This window comes from Melospiza georgiana, chromosome 27 (genome assembly GCF_028018845.1).
Source record: "Melospiza georgiana isolate bMelGeo1 chromosome 27, bMelGeo1.pri, whole genome shotgun sequence".
NCBI classification, from domain to species: domain Eukaryota; kingdom Metazoa; phylum Chordata; class Aves; order Passeriformes; family Passerellidae; genus Melospiza; species Melospiza georgiana.
The window spans coordinates 4590018-4609155 of record NC_080456.1 but is presented as its reverse complement, the minus strand read 5'-3'; the positions used below and the strand labels follow the sequence as shown (position 1 = coordinate 4609155).

The following is a 19138-nucleotide window of genomic DNA, read 5'->3' as shown; positions in this document are numbered from 1 at the left end:
CCTTTTCTCCCTCCCCAGAGATGCTCCCTGTGGCATCAGTGGATTTATCCATCAGGGACCCTCCTGGCTGCTTCCCCAGCCCATGGAATTCATGGGTTTGGGAGCTGAGAGCTGGCTCTGAGCTCCCCCAACCCTTGGACTTCATCCCCCCACTCAAAATGAAGCCCTGTGTGATGCTCTCCCATCTTCTTCCTCACTTTCCCATCTTCTTCCTCACTCTCCCATCTTCCTCACTCTTCCCTTCTCTCTTAATTGCACTTTTTGGTGTGGTTATTATTGCAATCTTCTCCTGCTCCTCTCCTGTCACAGCTCCCAGTGCCAAAAAGCGCCAGGGAGCAGCAGGAGAGGCCTGTGGAGCTGGGATGGAGCCAGGCCCAGCCTGATTCTGAGCTAATTCCTCCTAAAATGCACTGGGGAGTGTGTCCCCACCCAAGGGCAGTGTGGGCATTGTCCCCACGGGTGATTAATCCAGGGATGCCCACACAGAGCCAGATGTTTGCAGAAGGCAGAGATTCCTGCCCGTGGGCAAGGGATGCATGGAAAAAAAAAAAATGAAAAAAAAAATATTTTTCATGCAGGGCAGATTCTCAGCCCAGAAAATCCCAATAAGGCAAATTTGGAGAGGAGCAGGAACGTGCTCGGGCTCCAGGGGACCTGTGTGAGCTTGCAGGAGGGCAGGGGAGCAGCCATGGAGTGGTGTGTGTGAAATCAGGGTGATAAGGAAAGGGGCAGGGATGCAGCCCAGGGTGGGAGCAGAGCAGATAAGCACGGAGGTGTAGGCAGAGGTGGAGTTCTGGAGAGGTTTGGGAGTTGGGCAAGTGAAATGTGGAGAGAGAGAGGTGCAGGGAGCAGTGCTGCAACCCACAGAGGGCTGGGGGAGCCCTGGCAGGGAGACAGGGCAGAAATCCCAGCCTTGATGGTGGGAAATGGTGCTCCACCATAAAATATTCAAATTAAGATGCCGCAAACATTTTTTTCAATTTTACAGTGATTGACTGAGCACTTGCTTTTTTGGACATCAGATTCCACAAGTTATTTTTGAATAATGACACACGAACCAAATGAATTCCCAAAATTTTAGGCCGAGTTTCAAATGTGTATTGCATCATGTCCAATGAAGTTATGGGTGGACCATGGGGTGATGGGGAATAGTTGTGCCTTCCTGGCATCCAGTCATGAGTGGAGTTCCCCAGAGCTCAGTACTGGGGACAGTTCTTATCAATGTCTTTATCAGTGATCTGATAAATGATCAAGTCAGTAGATGACACCAAGCTGGGTGGCAGTGTTCATCTGCTGCAGGGCAGGAAGGCTCTGCAGAGGGATCTGGACAGGCTGGATCCATGGGCAGATCCCATTTCCCATGCTTTGAGTGCAGGTTCTGGCCACTCTGACCAAGAAAAGGCATCTCCTGTTGAATGCTCCCAGTCTGGGATGCCCACAGGGAAGGCACCACGTGCCTGGGTATCCCTGCTGAGAGGGAAGGTGCTGTAAGTTGATTTTTTCAGTGTTTTTCCAGCGGTTGTATGCCCCTGAGAGCACCCAGAGGCTCTGAGCTCCCCAGGCTGTGGGGCAGGACCCTCCAACCTGGAGAGGTTTGGGAGTTGGGCAAGTGAAATGTGGAGAGAGAGAGGTGCAGGGAGCAGTGCTGCAACCCACAGAGGGCTGGGGGAGCCCTGGCAGGGAGACAGGGCAGAAATCCCAGCCTTGATGGTGGGAAAATCATTTCCCATGCTTTGAGTGCAGGTTCTGGCCACTCTGACCGAGAAAAGGCATCTCCTGTTGAATGCTCCCAGTCTGGGATGCCCACAGGGAAGGTACCACGTGCCTGGGTATCCCTGCTGAGAGGGACAGTGCTGTAAGTTGATTTTTCAGTGTTTTTCCAGCAGTTCTGTGCTCCTGAGAGCACCCAGAGGCTCAGTGGGGTCCTGGCCAGGTGTCACCCTGAGCGTGGCCAGGCAGGGCAGGTGCTCTCCCCACCTCTGCTGTGGTTCTCCTCTCCCTGTGCCACAGGTGATCGTTTGAGGTTCGGCACAGCAAAGTGGGGATGACTTGTCTCTCCCTTCCCTGTTTGTTTGGAAGCAAAATTTCCAGGGAAGAGCTGTATCAGAGAGCCCACAAGAGCTGCATGTGGTTGTGTTTGTTTTCTCCTGTTGAGCGTGCAGCTTGGTTGCTCCTGAAGTTTTGCCTTCCCACCCCTGCTTTGACTCCAGCTCAGCCATTTCCATCCCAAGCTGAAGCTGAGGACAAACCCTATCAGATCTCAGCTCAATTAATAAACTCAAAGGCCTCGTGGAGGGCGATGCAGGTGTGCTGAGGTTTGGGATTGCATTTGAATTTGCCATGGCTGAGCTTTAGGACAGTTTGGGAGTTGATCCCACGCTGAATTCCTCTCTGTGATGCTGACAAAAATCCCCAGCTTTCAGTGGGATACAAACGTTGCAGGGTGAATATCGTGGCACTGACATAAAGGTTTCCTGCCTTCTTTCCAGGTGGCTGTTAATCCCTGCTGTATGTGCAGGATAGTACATGTGGAAATAGTAATTGCAACCCCATTATTACTACTATTATTATTATTGCCATAATTTATTATTAGTGTGTTTTTTATTTTATGGGGCCCACGTGCGCGGGTAATTCACGGCGGAGCGCTTACGCCATCCCAAGGTGGGAAGGCTCAGCGAGCTGCAGGAGCCTCAGATCCAGCTTAATTCCTGTTTCCAGCTTAAATCCTCCTCCCCGAGCCCCAGGCAAAGGGTTTTGGGGCAGCTTGGGGCAGCCCTGCTGTGCTGAGGAGCACTTTGGGGTGACTCAAAGCGTTTTGGGGTGACTCAGAGCTGTTCCTTCTCTGGGTGCTCCAGACCCTCTGTGTGCACCTGATCCTCCTCTCCCCTCTGCTCTGCAGGGCTGAGAGTGAGTCAAACCCCCAAACTCGGCTCTGACTGTGAGATAAGGCAGATGTGGAGGCAGATAAGTGCATTTCAAAGAGGTCACTGGCTAAATAGGAGCTTCACAACAAATGGGGGTGTCTGCATCTCCCACTGATGTGGTTCCTGCCTGATAACTGGTGAGGAGAGGGCTGCCAGGGCTTGGGTAGGAGAGATCCAGACATGGAATTGGGAGAGGATTGGAGGCTCTGAATTGGTGGCTGAGTGAGGAGGATGATGGAGCACTGTGTGTGTCACACCAGGAGCTCATCCCAAGGAGAGTTTTGTGGGGAAGACATTGAGATTATCCCTAAACTGGGATTCCCCATGGAGGCCTCCAGCCCAACCACCAGCCCATGGAATCTGAAGGGAATTCAAGCAGAGCTGCTCTTCCCAATTTCCCAGTTTTCCAGAGCTCTCCAAGATGTCTGCAGGATGTTTTCACGAGCCGAGCGTTTGCCAGAAGTTCACAGATCAGTTACAAAACAGATGTACCTTTCTCTTTTTTTTTTTTTTTTTTTTCCTCTCCCCTTCTTCCTACTGGTAAGGAAGAGTTTGTGCAGTAATTGCAGGCAGGTTGGGAGATGTTTTCTTCATAATTCTCCTTCTTATGAAATGTTTATGAAACACCTTCCACAAATCAGTTACGCAAGCGGGCTCCGGAGCTTTGATCATTTTCCATCACCCTCAATGTGTTTCTTAGTTTGTTTTGCTTTTTGTTTTTGTGTTTAGGCCAGAGATAGGTAAGAAACCATCCATCCTTGCAGCTGTTCGAGCCAACTTCGGAAGGGACTCTCTCTTTTGCAGCCAGTCACCCTTCCTGTGTTTTTCATTCCGTTTGCTCGGGGGCTGACCCTGTTTCGAGGCTGTGAAAACATCCAAACATCCACTTGAGATTTGCAAGTGTGATTCCTGCCCTGGCCCAGGGGAGCTCCCGTGCCTCCAGCTGCCGTTACCTGCTCCCAGCCCTGCCCTGGGCCTCCCCTCGGGCCCCAAAGGGAGGAAGGTGCTGGAGATTCACAGCCAAGAGCCCCCACACCTCACCCCAGCCGTGGGCATTTGCAGGTCCTGCTCTTTGCCCCGCTCGTTTTTTTGCCACGGGATGGTTTGGGTTGGAAGATTCCTTGGCATGGGCAATGAAGCTTCCACCAAACCAGGTTGCTTTCCTTAAATTTCCTGCTTTCCTGTTATTTTTTCTGAGTAAAATTCGGTGGGAACAAAGTCTCTCTATGACTTTCTTGTTCCCCTTTCCCCATCCATGATCATCCTATAAAACCAAGATCCTGAGCAATCCCGGTGGGATCTGCTCCTGCTTTTACCCAAATCACTGTTTCTCACTTGCAGAGCTCCCGTCAAATACCCCCACGAGGTGATTCTCTGAGGATTTCATAATTTCAACCTTGGTTTTTTAATTTTTGGTTCCTCAAGGTAAACTCTTTCCATATTTGCAGGCATTTTCTGCAAATCCGAGGCAGATGCACTGGGAAAGGAGGAGGCAACTCCTCCCCTCGTTTTATTAATTTGAAATTTACATTGTTTTAAGGGAGTCTCATGATATTGAGTGGCCTCGCCCACAATGTGTGTGGTTTTTTGGGGTTTTTTTGGGTTTGGGTTTTTTATTTTTTTTTTTAATGTGCACTTGGCAATATTGCTGGTTTAACCAGGGGAAAAAAACCAAAAGAGTGGGATTTGCATAAACCATCCCCAAAATTTTGGATAGATCCCGACCTCCTAATGAACAATTAGCCAGCTGCACAGAGGGAAGAGGAAGAGGAGGGCGAGGTAAATTTGAGCCTAAACCCAATGGAAATAGGTGCAAGGGGGAGAAGGATTTGTCAAGAACCAGAGCCCGGGTTCCCGCCCACTGCGCAGGAGGGAGAATTCCAGGACCGGGGGAAGGAGCAGTGGGAGATGTTGTTGTTGTTTTTGAGTCGGGAGCCGGTGCTCTGCCAAACCCACCTCCCGTTCTCACATCCAGCCATGCCGGGATGCAGCTACACACCCCTTTGTGCCTGGAGCGCCGCCAGCTCGTCCCGCTTGGCAGCTGCAAAAATTGATTTCAGTTTGGAAATGGCTCGTGCCTCCTCAACACCCCACAGCTCAGGCAGGATACTCAGCCCGGCTCTCTGAGACGCCAAAATCTTCAATTTCTTGGGACTGCTCAGCCTTGGATGAAGCAGGCAAAAGTTAATTTTTAAATTTATTTTTTAAACAACTTTTTGATTTTTTTTTCTTATTTTTCTCCAATGGATTCTTTTTAATGCAAAGAACCACGTGCCTGCAGTGACTGGATGGCTCAGGGGTAACGGGGTGTCCTCCTGAGCCTTTTTGCCTGACGTTCAGTGACTTATCGCTGCCGATAGCGATCGAGAAGATCTTTCCACCTGATTTTTTGGTTGTTTTTTTTTTTTTTTCTGCCCTGCCAGGCTAAGAGGGATGATCATGCCAACCTGAAAGGTAGGAAAGAGCTGGAATTCATAGCATGTCTACCTCTTGCTGCAAGGAGCTGGGATTATTGCAAAACGAGTTTCGGCGGTGGCCAGAGCTCGAGTTGTAATGAAAGGGGGTGTTGTAATCACCTTCCCTCCGAGCAGCACCTTCCAAAATGCAGAGGGGAACATTGCAGCTCCCTGTTCTGGAGCTGTTGAGCTTCTTGTGATCCCGTTTTCCCCCCTCGTGGAGATCCATCAAAGCTTGGACTCGATGGTTGTAGAGGTCTCTTCCAACCGGAATTATTCCGCGCGTTTCTTTGCTTTGCTCAAATGGGCAGAAAAGCTCCTGCAACCCCAAAATACTCGCTCGGGATGGGGTTTGTGGAGCTGGATTTCTCATCCCCCTCTGCTGGCAGGAGGCTGCAGGGCCTCAAGGCCCCATCAGTGGGGCAAAGACCCTGCTCACCTTTGGGGGATGGTTTGGGAGGGATCTGGTGGGAACACCTGGGGATGTTCTCTCCTTGGAGCCAGGGTGAGTCTTCAGGAGTTTCAAGTTGGGTCCTTGGTAGAGTCCTCCTGGTTTTTCCAGTTTTTGGGAATTAGAGGCTCTTCTTGCTGTGATGAGGAATAACCCTTGTTCAGTGTTGAGAAAAGGTTTGGGTCAATCTTTTCTTGGAGGAGAGTTCTGTATCTTTTACCTGTCCCCTGTGCATGGACACTCCTCACTGACCTTTCAGAAATTTACCTAAAAACTTCCAAAATCCTCCCCTCCCTCCTGTCCCAGTCAGCAATACCAAAAGACTTCAGCTCCTACAATAATTGGAACACATTTTTATTATTACTTCTTAATAAATTTTTTTTTTTAATGCATTAGCAAAGTTAGAAATGAATGTAGAGATTGAGGAATAAACCAGAAACAAGGATTCAGTTCTGGTCCCAGGGTAAATTTTTTTCTAAGAATATGGATTTTAAAATCATTATTTTCTTGTGGATGAGAACTTTGCAAGAACATAAAGTAGCTCAAAAAGACCACTGGACACCTGTGGAAATTTTCCAGTTATTTTTCCACAACTTGTAATTGAGGAAGGAGATTTTCCTTGCAATTTCTTGTTGCTTTTTGGTAGAAATTGAACAAATTAATTTGATGCCTGGAGTGCTGCATTTTCAATTCTAGGAGATAACTCTGCTTTTTTGAGGTCTTTTCCTTCATGACCCATCCTTTCCCATCCCCTTGTACCATTCTCTGTTTTGTGCAGGGGAAAATGAGAGGTTTTCCATGTCCAGCCCTCCTATCGGGGATCTGGAAAGGAGAATTGCTTCTTGACTTCACTAAAACTCCACAAAAGGCTTTAAACTTTGAAAAGCTGCTTGAAATTGGTTGTTTTCCTGAAATGTTTTAATTGAGCAAAGTGCTTGGCAGAGCAGGAGAGCTGTCCATGGGGTAGAGTGGGGAGCAGCAGTGTGGAATAACCCTGATTTTCAGCGATGGAAACAGCACAAAAATCCCTGAGAGGAGCCTCCTCCAGCCTCCTGGATCCCAGCTGCCCTCTGCTCACCCCTGCTCCCTAATTCCACGATTCCTTTGCTCTTTTTGCAGATTAAAACCGAGGACCTCAGCGACTCCTTGCAGTCTGCCATCCCCCCTCGGTCGGGGCACCTCGTGCAGGGATCATCCATGATGCCAGGGAGCCAAATTGCAGGGGTGAGTGACCTGAATCCCAGGAAAAGGGGCTGCTCCTGATCCCCTCCCCAAATTCTTTTTGCCAGAACGGGTGAGGAACACTGAGGTGGAAAAGTGAATCCTCATCTTCCTCCTCCTCGGCTTTTCCTCATGGGCTCAAAGTTGGGTTGGACACGTGTTGGGGTGAGAATTCCTCTGAGGGTTTGGAACCACGCCATGGTCAGGAAATCCCTTGGCTGCCCCTGAAATCCCAGGAAAAGGGGCTGCTCCTGACCCCCTCCCCAAATTAATGTGGCCAAAAAAGGTGAGGAACACTGAGGTGGAAAAGTGAATCCTCATCTTCCTCCTCGGCTTTTCCTCGTGGGTTCAAAGTTGGGCCGGGCACGTGCTGGGGTGATAATTCCTCTGAGGGTTTGAAACCACCCCATGGTCAGGAAATCCTTTGGACTGGGAATAATTGGAGGCTGAGACAGCCCCGTGGGGAAATGTCTGATAATGCTGGCCCTGCTCTTCCTCATTCATGAGTGTCTGGTTAATGCCATTGCTGGAGATAGGGTTCTACACCAGATTAACTCTTAATCTCAGCCTCTTGTTGCCTCAAATTGATTTACACCAGGGGAGAAATTAATTCCTCCAGGGAATTTTTTTTTTTCCTAAGGTAAAAATGTGGAGTTCAGCACTGAACTCCTCAAGGGAATATTTTTTTTACCTAAGGTAAAAAATTGTGGAGTTCAGCACTAACTCTTGTTAAATTCTAGTGGGAGTTGGATGCCAGGTGGCCACAGAAGTGCTCAGGAATCCTTTCTCTTCTTCTTTCATGGGTATTCAGATCCATGATACAATTTAGGGATTCTTCAATTCCCCCCAGTCTTCAGAACAGTCCTGTGGGAAGCAGTGTTGGTGAGCTGGGACAGCCTGCTGCAATCTGCTGAGTGATTTCAGGCGGTGGAAATGCTTTATCTGAAGAAAAAGCTCTGGAAATGCTTCATCTGAAAAAACTGAAATCTGAGAGGTCTCACTGTTCTAACAACCAGAGCTTGATTGCCTCAAAAATGTCTTTATCAAGAGTTAACTTTTCCAGGGAAAAGCAGCCGCTTCTCCACATGGATGTCTCCATGCACCAAATTCTTCTCCTATACTTGAAACTTTTGGACCTCCAGCCCCCAAATTCCCCAAACTCAGTGAGATTTCTTCTCCTGCACCTGAAACCTTTGGATCTCCAGCTCAAAAATGTCACCAAGAGTTAACTTTTCCAGGGAAAAGCAGACAATTCTCCACATGGAGGTCTCTGTATGCACAGAATCTTCTCTCGCACCTGAAACTTTTGGTCCTGCAGCCTTCCAGCCCCTTAAAATGCAGAAATTCGGCGTGGATTTGCGAGGAGCATAAATCCTTGAGTTTTATTGTTCCCTTTGCTTTTTTTCTGCAGGACATGAGCTCTCTCCACACCCTGCAGCAGCTGGTGTTGCTTCCTGGGCACATGCAGTCAGTCCCCCAGTTCCTCCTGTCCCAGTCTCAGGCAGGACAACAAGGTAAGAGAAGGAAAACTTGAAATTATTCCTTTTTTGGGCTACCTAAAAACAGAGGCCAGACCAAACTGAGAGAATAAAAGCAGTTCTGTTTATTGAAGGGCCTTCAGGTAAATCTATAGCAGATAAAACCCACCCAAAAATGGAGAATTGGTCGTGGATTTCGCACTTTTATAAAGTTTGGTCCATTTGCATTTTAGGGGTGAATTTTCCAATTCCAGCTTCAGCTGATGAAGTCATTGACCCCCAAGTTTGCTGCCCCCAACTCCCTTTTGTTTCCATCTCTGGGCCCTGAGGCAGTGAGGTGTCCTTGAGTGCCAGGCCTGGAGAGGAATTGTTGTGTCTGCCCCAAAATGGGAAACTGCACACTGTGTGTGGAGTTTGGAGTTACACACTAAAGAACTGCAGGGTTACAAATAGATGGGGGAAAAAAAAAATTATTAAATATAATTTATTATCATTGGTAGTATTAATATTAATATTAAATATGATATCATCTCTTTCAAACATGTAGAAAATACAAAAGTTAAAATCCTGGAGAGGAATTGTTGTGTCTGCCCGGAATGGGAAGCAGCAGCTCCCACTGTGTGTGGAGTTTGGAGTTCTGCACTAAAGAACTGCAGGGTTACAAATAGATGGAAAATATAATAATATACTATTATTAAATATAATGTATTGTTATTGGTGGTAGTAGTAGTAGTATTAAATATAATATCATGTCTTTCAAATAGATGGAAAATAGAAAAGCTGAAATCCTGGAGAGGAATTGTTGTGTCTGCCCAGAATGGGAGAGCAGCAGCTCACACTGGATGTGGAGTTTAGAGTTACAAACTAAAGAACTGCAGGATTACAAGTAGATAGAAAATATAATAATATACTGTCATTAAAAATAATTTATTATTATTGGTAGTAGTAGTAGCATTAGTATTAAATATCATATCATCTCTTTCAAATAGATGGAAAATAGAAAAGCTGAAATCCTGGAGAGGAATTGTTGTGTCTGTCCAAAATGGGGAAGCAGCAGCTCCCACTGTGTGTGGAGTTTAGAGTTATGCAATAAAGAACTGCAGATTACAAATGGATAGCAAAAATAGAAAAATATAGAAAATAAAAAAATATAGAAAATAAAAAAATAGAAAATAAAAATATAGAAAATAAAAATATAGAAAATAAAAATATAGAAAATAAAAATATAGAAAATAAAAATATTGAAAATAAAAATATTGAAAATAAAAATATTGAAAATAAAAATATAGAAAATATATTGAGAATAAAAATATGAAATTATAAAAATATGAAATTATAAAAATATAAAAATATAAAGCGACAGAGATGGATAAATATTTAAACACCTCCCTTCTGGTGGAGGTTTTTCCCAGGGTGATGCTGCCCGGGATGATCCCAAATCCACGCGGGAGATGCTGTGGCACTTCTTGCGCTCCTCGAGTGCCACCTTGGGGCCAGGCAGCGCTCGCAGCCTGGAATTCCCGCAGAGCAGCGGAGGAGCTGCTCCCTCCCGCTCCTCATTAATCGCAGAAAGCTCATCAGAGCTCGGGCCGATGGTTTGGAGGGAGGGGAATTGCAGGGAAGGAGCAGCTCTGGGATGAGAGCGAGAGGTTTGGATATTTGGATTATTTGGAAAGGTCTCCCTGCTGCCAAAATCAGCTCCAGAAAGGCATTGAGGACTCACTGTGTAATTCTGTTTTTACCCCCAGTATTCTTCCAGCATTTCTCCCACCCCGGGGATGTTTCAGGCTTTAATTCGTAACCTGACAGATCCAAGGGGATTTGGATCCTTTGCTCGTGCTTTGATTTATCCCAGCACAGATCTCCCTCCACACGAACTAAAATTCAGGATTATAACATTAAATCTCTGCAGCTTGAGCCCTCCGCTTCACACACTCCAAAAGCAAGTGGGGAATTTATTTCTTCCTGACAGGATATAAATTCTCCTCTCTGCCAAATGACACTGAGTGATGGATAAAGATACTTGATGTATATTTACAAATAATTTTGAATTTATTTGTTTGAAATATGGTCAGGACAATCTATTCATTGCTGCCTTGCTTTTATTCATGAATAATAAACATCTTTTACTGCAAAGCAGAACTTGCTGCCTTGGAGAGATTGGAATTTATCTGTTCAGTGAATTTTTTTGGCAGCTCTGTTTGCTCGTCACCCCTTCCAGTTCCAGGCTTGACCAGGGCTGGATATTCTGGCCAGGAGCTGGATTTTTGTGCACTTTGCATGGCTGATTGCCAGGGTTTAATGATCCTTTTGCCACATGCATGCACAGCCAGTGGGGAGTGAAAATGGAGAGGAATTTGGTTCAAGTGGAGTTTTCTTCCTCCTGAAGAAAGGCAGAAAATATTCCAGAATTGTCTTTGGGGCCATCAGGGAATGAAGTGGAATTTGGTTCAAGTGGAGTTTTCTTCTTCCAGTATTCCAGAATTGTCCCTGTGGCCATCAGGGAATGCTCTGAGTGTCTCCTGATTTTGGACTGTGGGTCCATAAATGGATTTTGGGGCTTGGCTGGGGGCTGAACCTTTCCCACAAGAATATGAATTTCAGTTTGTTTGTGTTTTGAACCTGTCAGATCAACTCCCAGCTCTTATTCCCAGTGAAACCAAACACCTGAGTCAGGGGTGGGAGAGTCTGTAAGGATGGGAATGAACAGCCAAGGAGATTTTGGGAATCCTGTCAGCCTGAACGTTGCTGCTGAAATCTCCATCTCAGCTGTCAGACCGGTGATTCCTGAACCCAGGCTTCATTTTCCCTCAGAGCTGAGGTGTTCAATCATGATTTTAAAGACTCCAAATGACAGAGCATCTGCCATGTCCCAAGGCAAAGCCATTGCAGTGATTAATTACCTGCACTGCTAAAAATGAGCACCTCATTACCAGCCTGGATGTGAAATTTGAAGTTGTTCCAGCATTAGGGAAACCTTATTCTAAACCCAGCCTGAGTAAATAAATGGGATTTTGCACATCAGATCTAAATTAAATAAGAAAAGGCAGAGAGGGGGGCAGTGATTGATTTTGGAGATTATCTGTTTTCCTTTTTATTAGCAGAAGTCCATAAATTTCTACGGATCTCCCCGTAATTGTCAGTTATAATCAATTAAATATATTGACTGCTCTGTGCAAGGCTATAAATCCTCACTAAATTCTATAGGTTTCACTCACAATGGACTTGAAACCAACTAAATTTCTGGGGAACTACACAGCCTAATCCTGTAGGACATTCCCTCTAAGAGATATAGGCTTGTACTTGGCAGTTTGTCAAGGAAGCAATTACACCCTCTCCATAAATCCCAGTTTTTGTTGGGTTTATGGATTTCCCTTCTTTCTTCCTTTCATCATTTCGTGTCAGCTGCGACGTTCTGAAAGAAATTCAATTTATTTGAAATACAGTAGGGTAGGAAAGAAGGGGTCAGAAGGCCTCCAAATGACATTTGAAAATGAAATGTAGAATTGAGAGCAGAGTGGGAGGGCTCATGAGATTAGCTGGAGGATCAGGGTTTTTTTAGCAAGATCAAGTGGCTGAAAGTTGGAGTCACAAGGGCTTATATTGGAACTAAGATGTCCATTTTTCTAAGTGCTGCAATAATTAAGAACTGAGAGAAATCCCCAGGAAGGATGTAGAAAATTCTCTGCTGCTTGGCACCTAAAATCAAGATTAGAGGTGTCTAAAATGCCTGAGTGTGATGAGTGACACGCAGGGATCAGTAAATGAGATATTTCACTTCTCCCATTATTGTAATGATCCCTTGCAGGCTCAAAAGCCACGGGAAGAACCTTTTATTTCTCATAATCCACTCAGAGCCAGACACGTTCCTAAGGGCTGAAATTCTTATATTTTGGGCAAGAAATAACAAATGGAGCTTTGCACTCTGACCTTCCCTGGAGGTGTTCACTGACCAGAAATGTCTCTTTTTTTATCTCCTCAGCTTTGCAGCCAAACCTCCTCTCCTTCCCTCAGCAGCAGGGCAGCCTCCTCCTCTCCCAGCCCGGACCCAGCCTGGCCTCGCAGGTAAGAACACACCTGAGGGTGGGTAAGAATGTCGCAGACATCCTTTCATGAAAATCCTTTTCTTGAGATTTTTTTTCTTCTTGAGAAGCTGGGAAGCCTCAGGAACAAAATGCAAACAATGGTTATCTGCTGCTGTGGAATGCAACAGGTGCATCTGGGATTGGTCTCGTGTGGTTGTTTCTAATTAATGGCCAATCACAGTCAGCTCGGACAGAGAGTCTGAGCCACAAACCTTTATCATTCTTTTTTTTTTTCCTATTCTTAGCCAGCCTTTTGATGAGAACTTTTTCTTCTATTCTTTTAGCATAGTTTTAATGTAATATATATCATAAAATAATAAACCAAGCCTTCTGAACGTGGAGTCAACATTCTCATCTCTTCCCTCACCTGAAAACCCCTGTGAGCACAGTCACATAAGAACACACCTGAGGGCATGCCAAACTCCCCCTGCTGCTCTTGGGAGGGCAGATGGCCCAGGAAACATTCTGGTTTTTTTTTATTTCTGTGACCCTGAGCATGTTTTTTGGGGTGTTTTGGACAGGCTGTGGGTCGCTCTGGCCTGCCTGGCTCCTCGGTTGAGCCCCACCTGGACGTCCCCCAGCACCTGCAGGTGGCAAAGCACCTGGCCCCAGCAGGGGCATCTGAGGAGCCCAGCGACCTGGAGGAGCTGGAGAAGTTTGCAAAGACTTTCAAACAAAGGAGGATCAAGCTGGGGTTCACACAGGTGAGAGGGAGGGGATGGGGGGAATTTGGGGCAGAGCTGTGTGTCGCTATAGGACGCGAAAAAACACAAGCGCACACCGCTGCTCTCAAGGTGAGGAAAAGGGGAAGTTTATTTCTGATTTTAACATTTATAGTTTTCTAAGAGTGACAGTGGATTGGAAAGTTTATTTTCTGATTTTAACATTTATAGTTTTCTAAGAGTGACAGTGGATTGGAGGGTGACAGTGCCACCTCTCCAATGACACTGGACAGACCAACAGCCCATCAACTTTCCCCTCCTCCATAAAAGAATGCAAAACAAGGAGTTATTTACAGAAAGTGTGTGAGAAAGTTCACTACAAGAATATCAATATCAGAAGGCTTAGAAAATCTTAAAAAACCAGGGTGACATCTGTGGGTGAAGGAAAGGCTGGGTTGGGTAAATTTGGGTTATTTTGCAGCATTCCCTTCCAAATTCACAAAGAGAAAATCCCATCCTAGCACCTCACCACCATAACCTCGATGTCTGCACATTTTCCAATATTCAGAGGTGGGGGCAGACTCCTGGGGGGAATCAATCCCCTTTCCCTGGCAGGCAGGTCATGGAAGCAAGGCTGAAGCTATGCTGGCAGCAGCCTGAGGGGAAGTTAAGGCTACAAGAGGAATAAATCCTTCACTGAAAGAATGATTGGTCTCTGGAGTCACCTGCCCAAGGAAGCGGCAGAGTCACTGGACGTGGCACTCAGTGCCAGGGTTTATTTGATGAGGAGGTGTTGGGTCATAGGTTGGACTCAATGATCTCAAAGGTCACAGAGTCACAGCATCACCAGGTTGGATGAGACCTTCAAGGTCATCAAATCCAACCCAGCCACAACACCTCACCTAAACCATGCCACATCCAGGCTTTGTTAAACACACCCAGGGATGGTGACTCCACCACCTCCCCGGGCAGAACATTCCAGAACTTTATCAGTTTTTCTCTAAAACCTTTTTCCTGATATCCAACCTTGGTTCAGCTTGAGAGGTCCTCTCCAGGCTGGTTAATTCTGTGCCTCTGTGATTCTGCTGGGGCTGGGACAGCTGGGAGGGGTTTCCCTGTGCTCACTGTGGGGTTTGGGTGTCCCTGGCAGGGGGACGTTGGCCTGGCCATGGGGAAGCTCTACGGCAATGACTTCAGCCAGACCACGATCTCCCGCTTCGAGGCTCTCAACCTGAGCTTCAAGAACATGTGCAAGCTCAAGCCCCTGCTGGAGAAGTGGCTCAGTGATGCAGGTGGGTGACAGCAGGGCAGAAATGCCACTGGTGCCTTGGGAATGCTGAGCTGGAACAGAGATTAGACAGAGCTGAAGAATAAAGCAGGGATTTATTAAAATCTCCTCAATGGATGCACCTTGGGCAGCACAAGAGCCCAGCCAGGGCTGCACCCGAGATGAACCAAAATGGTCCCAAAATGAACCCAAGATGAACCCAAATGGTCCCAAAATGAACCCAAGATGACCCAAAATGGCCCCAAAATGCACGAGCGCTCCCGGGGTCTCTCCCTGGGATCAGTTCTGCTCCATTTGCACCTTGCAGTTCATTGTCCCATTCCAGCTTTAGCCCAGGCAGTCCCACCCTGCTTGTTTTTCTCTCTCCAGCCCACGGTGTTTGTGCTGTGGGGCTGAGATTTGGATCATTTGTCCTTGGTGCCCAGCTGGAGCAGGAATTGTTTTGTCTCCCTGCTCTGTGCACAGAGCTCACCATTCCCTGATGTGAACCCAGATCCACACACTAAAGCACAGAACCTGAAAAATAGAAAAGCTGAAACCTGAAAGTCTGAAAAATAGAAAAGCTGAAACCTGAAAATCAAAAATATAAAATCTGAAACCTGAGGCATCACCAGCAGCAGGAGAGGATCCATCCAGGACCCTCAAACCCCTTCAGCCCCTCGCTGTGGGAGCAGCTGGAAAAGGAAGGATTTCAGTGAGAGGGGAATCCCCTGGGGCAGCAGGGTTTGGGGTGGTGTCCTGTGCTGACCTCACCCTTCAGGATGTCTGAGCCATCGGTCACATCTCAGCCACCCCGAGCCAAATGCTTTGGTCACATCCTTTTCTGTGAGAAATGAATTTATTGGAACGCTCCTGGTGTCCCTGTCAGAGCAGGCTGGGAATCAGAGTCACAAAGGAAAAACAGTGTATGGGTTAAAACATTTTTCTTCTTTGATTTGGGCAAGCTCGTTGATGGATTTGGAGCAATTTTAATCATCATCAGAGGGAGGATCCACAATCCACAATTAATCTATTTTAGAAGGCACCTTTAAATTAATTTAATTTATTTTAGAAGACACCAGCTACTTTCATAGGAAGCATCTGGGAATGAAAATAACTCATTATCTTCTTGGATATCTCATTTTCCCCTCCCTCCTCCCTCAGAATCTGCTCCTTTGGATTCCTCCATGAGCACCCCCAACTCCTACCCCTCAGTGAACGAGATGTTTGGACGGAAAAGGAAGAAGAGGACCAGCATTGAGACCAACATCCGCTCCACGCTGGAGAAGAGATTCCAAGATGTGAGGGGAAAATCCTTCTCTCCCTCAGCCTGGCATTTGCAAGCCTGGGGCACTGAGTCCTCTCAAGAAAAGAGGTTTTTTGGGGGTATTTATTTGATATCAGGTTGAAGAAGCAAAAAGAAAGTGTTAAAACCAAAGGAGTTCCCAATTATTTGAGAGTAGGTTAAAAAAATGCTTGAAGGAGTTAACGGGTAAAGTGTTAAACCTAAAGAAATTCCCAATTATTTCCCTGTTGAATGTTATTCTAAGGGAATTACAATTTTCGCACCATATTTCCCCATTATCACTGGGGCCAAAGCTGATCTCTGCACCCAGTTCTGTTCTGTGTGAGTTGCAGAAGTGTCACAGGAGCTCTGTGGCCACAATGTCCCATTGAGCAGCTCTTCTGAGACCCCAGAACTTTTTGCTCCAAATATTTTTCCTGAACCCATTCAAAAGTTGAACCCTTCTACTTTTTAAGCTCCAAGAATTTCAGGAAAAATCACCACAGGCATCAAAGAGAGCTTTAATCAATAGGACTAAACTGTGCCTTGGAAATTTCTCAAATCAAAACTGTTCCTGAGCTTGTTTTTCCTTGTTTTTTCCCTCCTATCAAAACTTGCTCAGTCCTCATCAGATCATTTTAGCAGCTCATTTTTAGCTGGTAGAAAGCAATTCCTGAAATGGGAATATTATCTTGGTAGATTATATTATCCACCTCTGTGCCCGGTGGCTTTGACATTTCTGAGCTTCAGCTCTGAGCAAACCCCCCAGAGCCAAAAGGAATGAAAAGAAATGACTCAGGGCAGGGTGGGCTCTTTAGAAATAACCTCTAGAAATGTTATTTCCCTTTCTAAATGAGAAAGGGGAGGGACAGGCAGTGACTTCTGTGCCCTCCTGTCCCCTGGATGGTGGCAGGGCCACCAGGTTGAGGCGAGCCCAGCTCTGATTTTGGTGCTGTTAAGCTCAAAGAGGGAAGAGATTTGTGCAATACCAGGGGCAGGAGCTGTGATTCATCTCCCCCCCCGACTCTGGGAGGGCTGATGTGGAACCTGAGGCACTTTGTGCTCCGCAGAACATAATCTCTCACCCAAATATTTGCCCTCAGACTCAGACAGGGCTTTTGTCCCCTCCCAGCCCGCAGCCAACCCCACCCTTGTCCTCCCAGCAGCCCCTGATGCTTTTTGGGCTTTTAAACCTCCTGCTTCTCTGAGCAGAACTCCAAGCCCAGTTCTGAGACTTCCTTGTGAATTTTGGGGCTTTTTAACCTCCTGCCTCTCTCAGCAGAACCCCAAGCCCAGAGATCCCAGTTCAGAGATGTCCTTGTGATGTTATTTGGGGCTTTTAAACCTTTTGCCTCTGTCGGCAGAACCCCAAGCCCAGCTCAGAGATTTCCTTGTGCTTTTTGGGTTTTTTTTACCCTCCTGCCTGTCTCAGCAGAACCTCAAGCCCAGAGATCCCAGTTCAGAGATTTGCTTGTGTTCTTTGGAGCTCTTAAACCTCCTGCCTTTCTCAGCAGAACCCCAGGCCCAGCTCAGAGATCTCCCTGTGTTCTTTGGGGCTTTTAAACCTTTTGCTTCTCTCAGCAGAACCCCAAACCCAGTTCAGAGCTGATTTCATCGTGGTTTTTATGCCTTTTTTAACCTTTTGCCTCTCTAAGCAGAACCCCAAGCCCAGAGGGCTCCTTCTGCTGTTTGGGGCTTTTTTAACCTGCTGCCTCTCTCAAAAAACCCCCAAACCCAGTTCAGAGCAGATTTATTGGGGGTTTTTGGGGCTTTTTTAACCTGCTGCCCCTCTCAGCAGAATCCCAAGCCCAGAGGTCCCACTTCAGAGAATTCCTTGTGCTTTTTGGGGCTTTTTTAACCTGCTGCCTCTCTCAGCAGAGCCCCAAGCCCAGAGATCCCAGTTGAGAGATCTCTGTTCGGAGATTGCAGTTCAGAGATCTCCTTGTGTTCTTTGGGGTTTTTTTTAACCTGCTGCCTCTCTTAACAGACCCCCAAACCCAGTTCAGAGCAGATTTATTGGGTTTTTTTGGGGCTTTTTTAACGTTTTGTCTCTCTCAGCGGAGCCCCAAGCCCAGCTCAGAGATTTCCTTGTGCTTTTTGGGGCTTTTTAAACCTTTTGTCTCTCTCAGCAGAACCCCAAGCTCAGCTCAGGGATTTCCTTGTGCTTTTGGGGGCTTTTTTAACCTTTTGTCTCTCTCAGCAGAACCCCAAGCCCAGCTCAGAGGAGATCTCCTTGATAGCAGAGCAGCTCTCCATGGAGAAGGAAGTGGTTCGGGTCTGGTTCTGCAACCGGCGCCAGAAGGAGAAGCGGATCAGCTGCCCCATGCCATCCCCCATCAAATCACCCATCTACAACTCCAGACTGGTGAGGGGGCTTGGGATGCAGCCACCTGACTGCAATCCCACCCAGAATTTATCATTTTTATATATATAATTATTTATATTATATATATATATAATATATATTATATATATTATATACATATGTATAATTTATTTTTATTCCATCCATTGAAAACAATCAGCTAAATTATAACAGTTCATTAAGCAATAATTCTGTTTATTGAAAAAAGCAGAAAGAAAAGAAATTAAGTGATGATTCTGTTTGTTGAAAACATTGGAAAGAAAAGAGAAGTTTCCTAGGAGGAGTTGATTAGTTTAATTGTCGGATAATTTGTCAAATCATGATGCTCTCCCAAAGCTTTTCCCCTTGAGATTGATGAAGAAAAGTCTTTCCCAAGAAAGGGAGGGTGAGGGATTTGGGATTCAGCCACCTGAGTGGAATCTCACCCAGAATTTATTATTTATATATACATGTATAATTGTGTTTGATATATATATATATATATATAAAATTTATTAATTATGTATATGTATAATTTATTATTATTCCATCCATTGAAAACAATCAGCTAAATTATAACAGATAATTCTGTTTATTGAAAACACTAGAAAGAAAAGTTTCCAAGGAGGAATTGATTAGTTTAATTGTAGGATAACTAATTTAGTCAAATCATGATGCTATCCATATATATATATATATATATATATATATATATATATATATATATATATATATATATAATTTATTGTTTTCAATGGATAGAATAATAATCAGCTAAATTATGATAATTCATTAAGCGATAATTCTGTTTATTAAAAACACTAGAAAGAAAAATTTCCTAGGAGGAATTGATTAGGATAATTGAGTCAAATCATGATGGTATCCCAAAGCTTTTCCTCTTGAGATTAATGAAGAAAAATCTTTCCCAAGAAAGGGATGGTGAGGGGCTTGGGATTCAGCCCCCT

The 19138-nt window shown here is 45.7% G+C and overlaps 1 protein-coding gene across 1 annotated transcript in view; it reads left to right on the top strand.

Moving 5' to 3' along the window:
- POU2F3 (POU class 2 homeobox 3) overlaps positions 1-19138 on the top strand; it is a 49986-nt gene that overhangs the window by 27978 nt on the left and 2870 nt on the right. The window contains 7 exon segments of the mRNA XM_058041281.1: positions 6951-7055; positions 8464-8566; positions 12513-12595; positions 13137-13319; positions 14428-14569; positions 15709-15845; positions 18033-18194. Coding sequence (XP_057897264.1) covers positions 6951-7055; positions 8464-8566; positions 12513-12595; positions 13137-13319; positions 14428-14569; positions 15709-15845; positions 18033-18194 — 915 coding nt within the window.